The sequence below is a fragment of the Lolium perenne genome, chromosome 6 (assembly GCF_019359855.2).
Source record: "Lolium perenne isolate Kyuss_39 chromosome 6, Kyuss_2.0, whole genome shotgun sequence".
Classification (NCBI taxonomy): Eukaryota; Viridiplantae; Streptophyta; class Magnoliopsida; order Poales; family Poaceae; genus Lolium; species Lolium perenne.
This window is the reverse complement of record NC_067249.2, coordinates 3,294,863-3,306,240: the sequence shown is the minus strand read 5'-3', so window position 1 is coordinate 3,306,240 and position 11,378 is coordinate 3,294,863. Positions and strand designations below refer to the sequence as shown.

At 62.0% G+C, this 11,378-nt stretch overlaps 1 protein-coding gene across 1 annotated transcript; it reads left to right on the top strand.

Annotated features, from left to right (window-relative positions):
• Nucleotides 1-1,071: 1,071 nt before the first annotated feature.
• On the top strand, nt 1,072-4,053 carry LOC139832263 (uncharacterized). The gene is made up of 4 exons (XM_071821982.1): nt 1,072-1,131; nt 2,969-3,149; nt 3,446-3,759; nt 3,958-4,053. Exons 1-4 carry the CDS (start codon nt 1,072-1,074, stop codon nt 4,051-4,053), a joined length of 651 nt encoding a protein of 216 aa, XP_071678083.1.
• Nucleotides 4,054-11,378: the final 7,325 nt, after the last annotated feature.

Sequence of the window (11,378 nt, the reverse complement as noted above, 5' to 3'; positions counted from 1 at the left end):
TCCTGCCTCGCTCCTTCTCTTCACTCGAGCTCTTCGCTGCTCCGACGCCGTTCCTCTTCCGTTCTTCTAGCGAACCTCAGCGAGCGGTTGCCCCGACGATCTTCCGCCGAGCTGCCGCCGCAAACCCGCCAATCCGGCGCCACGGGGCCACGCGCATCGATGGCGCGCCCTTCTCCACCGCGATCTCCTCCGGCGAGGAGCGGCTCTTCTTCGCCCTTCCGCCTCTCCTGGACCTCCTCTTCTTCTTCGTCCTCGATGGCCCAGCCGAGCGGCTCCTGGAAGGGTTCCTATATGCAGGAGGACGACATTGCCCGGCTCGTGCGCCTCCGCCGCATCCCGGCGGGGGTGATTACCAGGGCGCCGGGCGCGGAGAAGGAGCCTCGGCCGGAGCCCGGCGAACGCGTGGTCTTCGGCGCGCATCTTGACCGCGGATTGGGTCTGCCGGCTTCCAACTTCTTCCGCCGGTTCCTCGACCACTTCGGCCTGCAGCCGCATCCCCTGCCGGCCAACGCCATGATCCTCCTCAGCTGCTACGTGGCCTTCATGGAAGGCTACGCCGGCTTGTGGCCGGACGTGGAGTTTTGGAGCCGGCTCTTCTACATCAAGGCGCAGACGACCGAAGGCCGCCTGAGGACCTGCGGCGCCGCCTCCATCTATCCTCGCACGGGTACGTCCTTCCCGCGGATTCCGACTGTCGATTCTGTAAAGAATTGGCAGATGTCTTTCTTTTATGTGCGGAACGAGAGCCCGGCCTTCGACCGGCTCAACCTGCCGGAATACAACCCGGCCCCGCCAGTCGGCCGGATCAACTGGGGCTACAACCCCAAGTCCTCGGACCCGGACGCGGAGGTGAACCTCCTGTGGGACTTCTTGGGCGAGTGCGTCGCGGAGGGCCGGCTGAGTGCCGAGGACCTCCTCTGCACCTACATCTCGCGCCGGGTCATACCGCTCCAGTGGCGCGTCCACAAGATCGGCCATATGTCCGGCCGGCTCGACCCGACACGGACGTCGAAGGTGGAGCTCTCCAAGTCCCAGGTGGCTCACCGGGTGAACAACATCACCAAGGCCAACATGCCGGACAACTGGAATTGGGGGCTGCCGCCTTACAGCCGGGAGCAGCCGCCTGAACTGGTAAGTTTAACGTTTTTGCCGTCTTCCGGCTTGCGGCTGCGTGGCCGACTTGATATTTATCTTGTTGTTTTCAGCTTTTCACCCGCCAAGGCATCGAGGATGGCGACTTGGCGACGAAGGTCTGGACGCCGGATCACATCGACCCGGCTGACCTAGCCGGCGACCAAGCCGGCGACGACGATCTGCCGGTGGTGCAGGATCAGGGCGGCCAGGGGGAGCATAACCCGCCGCCCTCGCCTGAGCATGAGCAGGAGCAGGAGCAGGAGCAGGAGCAGGAGCAGGCGGAGCCGGCCCAATCCGGCACGGGGCCCATCCCGGCGGTGCCTCTGCGCGCGGTGCCGCCTACGAGCACGGCGACTTCTGCGCCGAAGGGGAGGAAGCGGGCCGGCGTCGGGTCTACGGCCGCTTCGGAGGCGAGGGCCAAGAAACAGCGCCGGCTGGCGCCCAAGAAGGTCCCGGAGAAAGCCGGGTGAGTTCTTTTTCCTTTGTTGTTTGATTCCTTTTCTTTCCTTCCTCTCTGTGCTTATCTTTTCTTGCTTGTTCAACTAGGGCCGCGATTAAGTTTACCCAGGGAGGCGGCTCTCGGCAGGCTCCTCCCGTCACGTCGCCGCTTCAGCGGCAAAGGAGGGAGCCAACCCCGCAACCTTCAGCACGCGCGCGCACGCCGCCGGCTGCTAACGTGCCGCCTGCGGCCACGCCACCTTCTGCGGGGGCGTCTTCTTCTGCCGCGCCTTCTGCGGCGCCTGGCGGCGGAGACCAGGGTCAGTCGGCGCGCCGGCCGACCCTAGACGACATGTTCCCGCGCCGCGCCCCGTTTGTGGAGCGAGCGGCCGGAGCTGGCGAGGGCATGCCATCTGCGGCTGGAGCTGGAGCTGGTGGGGCTGCGCCGCCTTCGACCGGAGTCGGCGGGCCCGCGCCCAACGTCGTGGTGCTGGAGAGCTCCCCGGAAGGAGCGCCTCAAGCGCCGGATGCGACGGCTCCCACCGGGCCGACTGCTTCGACCGTGCCGCCTCCAGCTTCGGAGCCGACGAGGAGGAAGCCGACCGGGAAGGAGCCGGCGAGGGAGGAGCCAGCGCGCTCGAAGGACGCCGACTCCCGGGCGCTGGTAAGGACGAAGGGCCCGCCGGGCCCAACTGAGGGCCTTCATGTGGCCAAGGGGGCCCGGCTGCTGCATGTGCCGTCTGCCTCTGACTCCAGCCTTGGCTCGGCTGGCACCATGGAGGCTGCGTGGCACAAGGCGGATTCTTGCGAGGTGTTCAACCGGGAGGGACAGCCTGGTGCGGCGCCCATGAAGATGGTCTTCTCCGGCTACCGGGCCAGCCTTAAGAACAAGGCCGCCGAGGCCCTTGCCCAGCTAGCAACACTGGAGGATGCTGACAAGGTAGGTGTCTTCTTGTTTTTGCAATTTTGTTTTTATCCTGGTAGCCCTCCGAGGCATGGTCCGGCTGCTTGGAGCCGGTCCGGGTTTCGTCTGGATATCTGATTGTTTCTTTCAGGCGGTTACGGAGCGACGCACCGTCTTGTACAACAAGGTGGTGACTAGCTACCACAAGGCCAAGATCGAGCGAGCCGGCTTGGCTCGCGAGCTGGAGGCTGTCAAGGGTGAGGCCTTCTCTCTTTTGACTTGCTTTTCCTGTGAGTTTCTTTTTTACTGACGGCCCATTTTTGCCGGCTTGCAGCTGAGGCCGCCCGGATCCCGCAGCTTGAGTCGGACCTCCGAGTTGCCCGCGCTCAATGCGCCACAAGTGAGGAAGCGAACCGGGCTGCTGCCGCCAAGCTGAAGGTGGCTGACGGGGAGCTGAAACGGCTGCGCCTTCTTGAGGCTAACCATCTCAAGGAACTTGCCGCCCTCAAGAAGGAACAGGAGGAAAAGTTGGAGGGTCTGAGCAAGCGGTTGGAGGAGGTGGAGCGGCAACGGCTTTCGCTCCAGCAAGAGGTGACCACCAAGTCCAACGAGCTGTCGGCCACCGCCAAGCGGTGGTTGGGGGAACTTAGCGCGCTCGACCGCGGCTTGGCGGGTGAGTCTTTTGTCTTATGCCTTCCCTTTTGCCGGCTTTCGGCCGTCGGCTGCCGGCTTAGGTTGGCAGCCGGCGGCAGAAACTTGACTTTTTCGAAATCTCCATCTTCGGGCTGGGGGCAGTCGGTTCTTGCCGGCTGCCGCCGAGCTTACTTTGGAACTTCGGAATCTCCATCTTCAGGCTGGGGCGATCGGATCTTGCCGGCTGCCGCCAGGCTTACTTTAGGACTTCGAAAATTTGCATTTTTCAGCTTATTTCGGCTTTGATGGCTTCTGACATGCTTTTCTTCTATGCAGCGGCCTTCCCTGAGGCGCAGGAGGAGGCGTTAGCGGCTGTTGGCAGGGCGCGGGAGGATCGCCGGCAGGCCACTGGGGAACAGAGCTCCGACTGCTTCACCATGGACGACTATCTGGCGTCCATCGCCGCCCGCGTGGAGCCGGTCACCAAGCTTGGCTGGGAGCTGCGGAAGGCGGCGGAGGAGCTGGTCCGACTGCTGTGGCCGACGGAGACGCTGCCGGAAGATCTCTCCAATCTCATCGCTTGGCTGGACAGGGCTCCCGACCGCTTCTTGGACTGGAAGGAGTCGGCCACGCGCGCCGGAGCCGATATGGCACTATCTTTTGTGCTCTCCTGGTATAACGAGGTTAGCCTCGACCAGTTGGAGTTCCGGCGCGCCGACGTGGAGGACAAGCTCCCGGCGGAGAACAAGACTGCTCGGCTTGCCCGCGCCTGCGCCATTGCCGACTTCGTCGACAAGTCCATCTTCATCGCGGACCCGAATCCGCCGTCTGACGACGAGGAGGAGGAGGCTGAGGACGAGGAGGCGGACGACGTGCCCGCGGATGATCCGGCAGCCGGCTCTGCTGATGCTCCTCCGGCTGGTCCTGGTTCAGCCGGTGCTTAGCTTCTACCTGTCTTTCGATTGTTGCTTTTGCAAGACAATTCGTTAAATCCCCGGGATGCCGGGTGCATATGTAAGACAATGTTATCGCCCTTTAATTATGTCACACTTTAATGTGTTTGTTAATCATTTTGCGTGCCGAGTTGCTTTCTTTCGACTCGTTCGCTTTTTCCCATCCGCCCCACTCTTTGGCTGTGCCCTTGCCGGTCGTACGTCCGACTTGCGATCCGTCGCCGGATCAAGAGCGGGCCGCTGGGTGAGGCCGACAGTATTTCAGTCGAACGAGCTGAATTCGGCAATCCGGCACTTTTATGAAAAGTTGCAAGTCAACTCGCTTTTACTCTTTCCCTTAGTCGTTTTTCGCGTGCCGGCTCCCTAGGCCTTACTCCCGCCAGCCGGACAGCCGGGTTGCGGTCTGTAGCTGGATCGGAAGCCGGCTGTCGGAAACCGGATCACGTTACTGAGCCGACCGCGTGAGAGGGTTCAAGCCAATTGGCGAAACAAGGTAAAGTACGCGAAAAACTTGTCGGAAACGGCGCTCTCGGCGCAAGCTTTTTCATAACTTACAAAAGGGATACAAGGGATACATACATTCCTGCTCTCATGTGTAAAATGGGCGGAGTAACCTGACATTCCAGGGACGTTTAGTCTCCTCGTCAGCCTTGTCCGGCTTGTTTTTCTTAGCCTCTTGGGCATCTATGAGATAGTAGGAATCATTGCCTACTGCCTTGCTCACGATGAAGGGACCCTCCCATGGGGATGACAGTTTATGCTGTCCGGCTGTCCGCTGGATCAGTCGGAGCACTAGGTCTCCTTCTCGGAATGCCAAGGGCTGGACCTTCCGGCTGTGATAGCGTCGGAGGCTTTGCTGGTAGATAGTAGATCTAGACTCAGCCAGCAGCCGGGCCTCTTCGACCAGGTCAACTCCATCTTCGCGAGCTTCTTTGGCTTCGGCTTCTGTGTAGAGCTTGATCCTTGGCGCATCATGCTCGATATCAGTCGGCAGGACGGCTTCGGCCCCGTATACGAGGAAAAATGGTGTGAAGCCGACTGAGCGGTTTGTCGTTGTGCGCAGGCTCCACAGCACATTGGGCAGTTCTTCGATCCAGCAGCCGGCTGCTCGCTCGAGCGGCTCCACCAGTCGGGGCCGGATGCCGGCTAGGACTAAGCCGTTAGCCTTCTCCACTTGTCCGTTGGACTCTGGGTGTGCCACAGAAGATAGGGCCATCCGGATCCCCATTTCCCCGCAATAGCGAGAGAAGATGCCTTGGGAGAAGTTGGTGCCGTTGTCGGTGATGATGGTGTGGGGGTAGCCGAATCTCACAATGATTTCCTTGAGGAATGTGACGGCTGTGGACCCGTCCAGTTTCTTGATTGGCTTGGCTTCGATCCACTTGGTGAATTTGTCAATCATCACCAAGAGATGTGTCATGCCGCCTCGCGCTGTTCTGAATGGGCCTACCATATCCAAGCCCCATACGGCAAATGGCCATGTGATGGGGATGGTTTTCAAGGCGGAAGCCGGCTGGTGTCTCTGCTTTGCGAAGCGCTGACAGCCGTTGCACTTCTTCACCAAATCTTCTGCGTCTCTGAGCGCAGTCGGCCAGTAAAAACCGTGCCGGAAGGCTTTGGCCACTATGGCTCTGGATGAGGCGTGATGTCCGCACTCTCCTTGATGGATTTCTCGTAGGAGTTCAATCCCTTCAGCCGGCTCGACGCACCGCTGGAACACCCCACTTACGCTGCGTTTGTACAGCTGGTGGTTGATGATGGTATAGGCCTTGGCCCTTCTCTCAATCTGCCTGGCCTGGACTCTATCATCAGGCAGCACACCGTCGGTGAGGTAGGAGAGGAATTCTTGTGCCCATGAAGGTACGCATCTTATCTCGAATACGCTAACCAACAGGGCCTCCTGCGTGGGAGCTTCCGGGTTCGACTGCATGGTCGCCGGGTTCGGCTTGCTAGCCGGCGGGTTCGGCTTGCTAGCCCCCGAGTTTGGCGATGAAGCCCCCGGGTTGGACTGAGAAGTCCCCGGGTTCGGCATGGTAGCCGGCGGGTTTGGCTTGTTAGCCCCCGACTTGGGCGATGAAGCCCCCGGGTTCGGCTGAGCAGCCCCCGAGTCAGCCGGCACGAATATTGAATCCGAGTCCGGTGACGGTATGATGGACGGCTTCTTGAGAACCGCCAAGGCGACACCCGGCGGAATAGCTTGCCGGGTTGAGCCAATCTTGGACAAGGCATCAGCCGCCTCGTTGTTTGCTCGTGGCACGTGGTGGAATTCGCAGCCGTCGAAGAAGCCGGATAACTGCTGGACGTGGAAGCGGTATGAGGCCATGTTGGCGTCCTTCGCGTCCCAGTCGCCAGATGCTTGCTGTATGACCAAGTCGGAGTCGCCGAAGCAGACTATGCGACGCACGCCAATCTCCTTGGCCAGCTTCAGCCCATGAATGAGCGCTTCATATTCCGCCACATTGTTGGATGCGGCGAAGTGGATCTGCAGGACGTAGTCCAGCCGGTCTCCCTTAGGAGAGGTGATGACGATGCCGGCTCCCAAACCATTGCGCACCTTCGAGCCGTCGAAGTGCATCTTCCAGTGTGTGGAATCCGGCACAGGCGGCAGGTACTGCATCTCAGCCCAGTCGACGAAGAAGTCGGCTAGGATCTGCGACTTGATGGCTGTGCGTGGCTCGTAGAGGATGGTGTGGGCGGCTAGCTCCAGGGCCCACTTGGCAACCCGGCCGTTGGCATCCTTGCTGCCGATGATTTCCGCCAAGGGCGCTGTGGCAACCACCCTGATGGGGTGCTCTTGGAAGTAGTGCTTGAGCTTCTTGGCCGCCATGTAGACGCCGTAGGTGACCTTCTGGTAGTGGGGGTAATTTTGTTTCGACTGGGAGAGCACTTCGCTAAGGTAATAGACTGGGCGCTGAACCAGCTGCTCCCTGTTGTCAGCTTCTTTGCGCTCCACCACCAGGACAACGCTAACCACTCGGTTGGTGGCTGCGATGTACAACAGCATCGGCTCCATTGAACCCGGCGTTGCAAGGATTGGCGCGGTTGAGAGCACGCGCTTCAAGTCACGGAAAGCTTCATCCGCCTGCGGTGACCAGACGAATTTGTCCGCCTTCCTCATCAATTGATACAGGGGCAGTGCCTTCTCCCCCAGCCGGCTGACGAAGCGGCTCAAGGAAGCCAGGCAGCCAGCAAACTTCTGGACGTCCTTGAGGCACTGCGGCAGTTCCATCTTCTCCAGGGCACTGATCTTGTCCGGGTTGGCTTCGATCCCTCGCTGAGAGACGAGGTAGCCAAGGAGCTGGCCAGACGGCACGCCGAATGTGCACTTGGCCGGGTTGAGCTTCATCCGGAATCTTCTCAGATTGGTGAAGGTTTCTCTCAGGTCATCAAGGAGGGTAGTCGTCTCCTTGGTCTTTACAACGACATCATCCACATATGCGTGAACGTTTCTGCCGATTTGATCCTGCAAGCATTTTTGCATGCACCTTTGGTAGGTGGCGCCTGCATTTTCAAGCCGAACGGCATAGTCGTGTAGCAATAAGCCCCATACGGGGTAATGAACGAAGTCTTTATTTGATCATCCGGATTCAAAGGAATGCGGTGGTAGCCTGAATAGGCATCTAGGAAAGACAACAGTTCGCAGCCGGCAGTCGAGTCTATGACTTGATCTATGCGCGGCAGGGGAAAGGGATCCTTTGGGCACGCCTTGTTCAGGCTGGTGTAGTCGATACACATGCGCCAGGAGCCGTTCTTCTTCAAAACCAGGATCGGGTTCGCCAACCAGTCCGGGTGCAGCACTTCCATGATGAAGCCGGCAGCTAGGAGCCGGGCGATTTCTTCACCGATGGCCTTCCTTCGTTCTTCGGCGAAGCGCCTGAGAGGCTGCTTCACCGGCTTGGCTTCAGGCCGGACGTGGAGGTGGTGCTCAGCCAACTCCCTCGGCACACCCGGCATGTCTCTTGGAGTCCATGCGAAGATGTCCCGATTCTCACGGAGGAAGCTGGTGAGCTCGCTTTCCTATTTCTTGTTCAAGCCGGCACCGATGGTGACGAACTTGTCCGGCTGCGCCGGGTCCAGCAGGATCTTCTTGGTGTTGTCGGCCGGCTGGAAGTGAGTCGTCCCAGCCGGGTTGCCCGCCGCCGGCATGTACGTCTGCGCGGCTTTGGCGAGGCGACGGCGTCGTGGATGAGCTGCTTCTCGGTGGCGATGACCAGCGTCTGGGCCATCTTGGAGCTCTGCGTGGCGCAGTCCATGGAGCGGCGATAGTCGCCGGCTACGGTGATGACCCCCTTGGGGCCGGGCAGCTTCATCTTCAGGTACCCATAGTGGGGCACCGCCATGAACTTGGTCAGGGCAGGCCTGCCCAGGAGCGCGTGGTAGGGACTCACGAGGTCCACCACCTCGAACTCGATTCTCTCGGTGCGGAAGTGATCCGGCTTCCCGAACATCACCTCCAGCGTGATCCGGCCGATCGGCTGGCAGCAATGGCCTGGCACGATGCCATGGAAGACGGTGGGGGTGGGGCGCAACTCGGCCTCCTGGATGCCCAGCTTGCGGGCGGTGTCGCGGTAGAGGATGTTGATGCTGCTGCCGCCGTCGATGAGGACGCGCGAAAAACGCACGCTGCGCCGGGTTGTGCCGATGGTGGGGTCGAGGACCATGGCGTAGCTGCCCGGCTTCGGCAGGACAGCCGGTGTGTCGCGGCGATCAAAGGTGATGGCCTGCTACGACCGGTTTAGGTGCTTGGGGACCGGCGGTATGACCGCGTTGACCTCGAGGGAACGGCGCTCTTGGCTCGTCCTGTCCTCGGGCTCGGAGGTGAAGATGATGTAGGTGGCGTCTTCGGCCAGATATCGGCCGCCATGGTGCACTTGGTTAGCCTCGTGGTGCTCGAGGTTGGCGTTCTCTGCGCCGGCTTGGCCACCCGGCCCGCCGGCTGGTAGGGGCGGGGGGGGAGGCGGTAGAGGTTCACCGCTTGTCAGCCGCTTCATGAAGTGGCAGTCGCGGGTGGTGTGGTTGGAGGGGTTCTTGCCGCTGTGGTACTTGCACGGTGAGTCGAGCATCTGCTCGAAGGTATACTTCGGCTTCCACTGCCGGTCTTGCTTCTGGCGGCGGCTGCCGCCTGCCGCGTTGTCTGCCACGGCGGCTACGTGGGCGGAGCCGTACCGGCGGTCCGGCTGGTCGCTGTGACGCTTGCCGCGGTAGTTGTCCCGCCGGCTGCCGTGCGAGGCGCCCTCAGCCGGCTTGTTGTTGTCTCTTCTGGTGGGGGCCGGCGAAACGTCAGCCGGCGCCTTGCCGGCTTCCTCAGCCAGCGCGTACTTGTCGGCGATGGCCATCAAGGCGGCCATCGACTTGGGGTCACTGCGGCGCAACTTGTGCCACAGCATGGTGTTGGGCCGACAGCCTCCCATGAAGAAGCTGATGGCCTGCATCTCGTGCACGCCCTCGCAAGAGTTGCGCATCTCGCATCAGCGCGTCAGGTACGCGCGATCCGTCTCGTCCGGGCCCTGCTTGCACATCTCAAGCTGTTGAGGGCGACCCGGCCGGCGATAAGTGCCGGTGAAGTTGCTGATGAAGGCGGCTTCGAAGTCCAGCCAGCCGTTTATGCTGCCGGCTGGCAGGTTGTTGAGCCACGTGCGGGCGGAGCCGAGTAGCATGAGGGGGGAGTAGCGCACAGCCCAGCGCTTGTTGCCCTTGCCGATGCCGACTGCCGTGGAGTAGTCCAGCAGCCAGTCTTCCGGCTTGGCGGTGCCGTCGTACTTGGGGGTGTCGCGCGGGAGCTGAAAGCCGTCGACCATGGGCTCGTTGAGGATCCGCGGCCCGAAGCATTTTGGGCCGGCTGGCCCCTCTTCTTCCGCGATGCGGGATTGAACCAGCCGGTCGAGGCGGTCCCGGGCGTCGGTGGGCTCGATGCGCGGGCCCAGCCGGGAGTGTGCCGGCTGGCGCGCGCCGCTTGCTTCTGGAGCCGACCGGTGATGACGGCGGGGCCCGGAGTCTTGCTCCTGGTTCCGGCTCGGAGGGGGCCGGCTGCGGCTGCTGCCGCTCGGCTGGTAGCTTGGCCGGCCCGAGCTTGCATGCGTGGCCCGGGAGTCACGGTGCCGGCTTGGTGTTGGGGAGGCGGACTCGGCCGTGTCCCTGGCGCCTTCCCTGTCGTTGCCTGCAGCTCCCACGAGCGTGCGCAGCTCTGGTGGCATTGACATACCTGGGGTCGGCGATCTGCCTGTTGGCTGCATTGAGCAGCTCAGTCACCCGCCTGGTCTGGCGGCGTAACTCTTCTCCTTCGAGGCGGTTCAGCTCTTCCGCGGCGGCTTCTGCCGCGCGCACGTTCTTGTCGGGGGTGTTGTAGACGGGGAGCTCCGCGGACGGAGCCGGCGAAGGAGCGCCGTCGCGGGCGATCTCAGCGCCAAGGTCGCAGCCCCTGCGGCGGATATGGCCGGCTCGGCTTGGCTCGTCGCCGCCTGGAGTGAGGCCGTGGGCGCGGTTGTATTCGCGCTGGGTGATCTCCATCTGGCGCTTAGCAGCAGCCAGTTCTTCGGTTTGCTTGAGGAGGAGCTGGCGGTGCGCCTCCAAGTCCGCCTCGATGGCGGTGGGGTCTGCACCAGGCGTGAGCGGGGTGCTCAGTTTTGCCCGGACTGTATCCAGCCGGGACGGTGGTGGTGGCGCTTTCGGGCCTGAGCCGGAGGCGTTGGGGTCGATGTTGCGCTCCAAGTCGGGGCCGCGCATGCGCGGGTTCTTGGTGGGGAGCTCATCGCCAGCCATCATGACTTGCACGACGGCGGGGCCGGCGGGAGCGCTGCTGCCGGCTCGCGGAGGAGGGCTAGCGCAGCGCAGCACCTGCCGCGGGTAACGCGGCGGTGCGACGGTGGCGACGTAGACGTCGAAGCCGCCGAAGGAGATGACGCTGCCGCCGGCTGGGAAAGGGCGGTCAGCGAAGCAGCCAGCGTTGTCGCTGACGCAGTTGAGGGAGCCGAATCTCCAGATCAAGCCTGAAGCGACTCGCTCGCCGGTGGTGATGGTGAGGCCCGTCCGGATGAAGACACCGGCCGAGGATGCTGAAGGCCCCACGGTGGGCGCCAAATGTCGTGGTATCGTCACGGCATATGCCATAGGGTGGCTAATCGAAGTGGTTCCTGAGGGATCTCACGGCGGTATCCGGATGCGGGTATGGGCACGAGCGACACGGCGACGTACCCAGGTTCGAGGCCCTCCGATGGAGGTAAAACCTCTACTCCAGCTATGAGTGTATATGATGATCACACGATACAATGGTGCTCCTAGAGCTGTGTCCGGCTGCTCCTGAGAGGCTAAGGGAGACG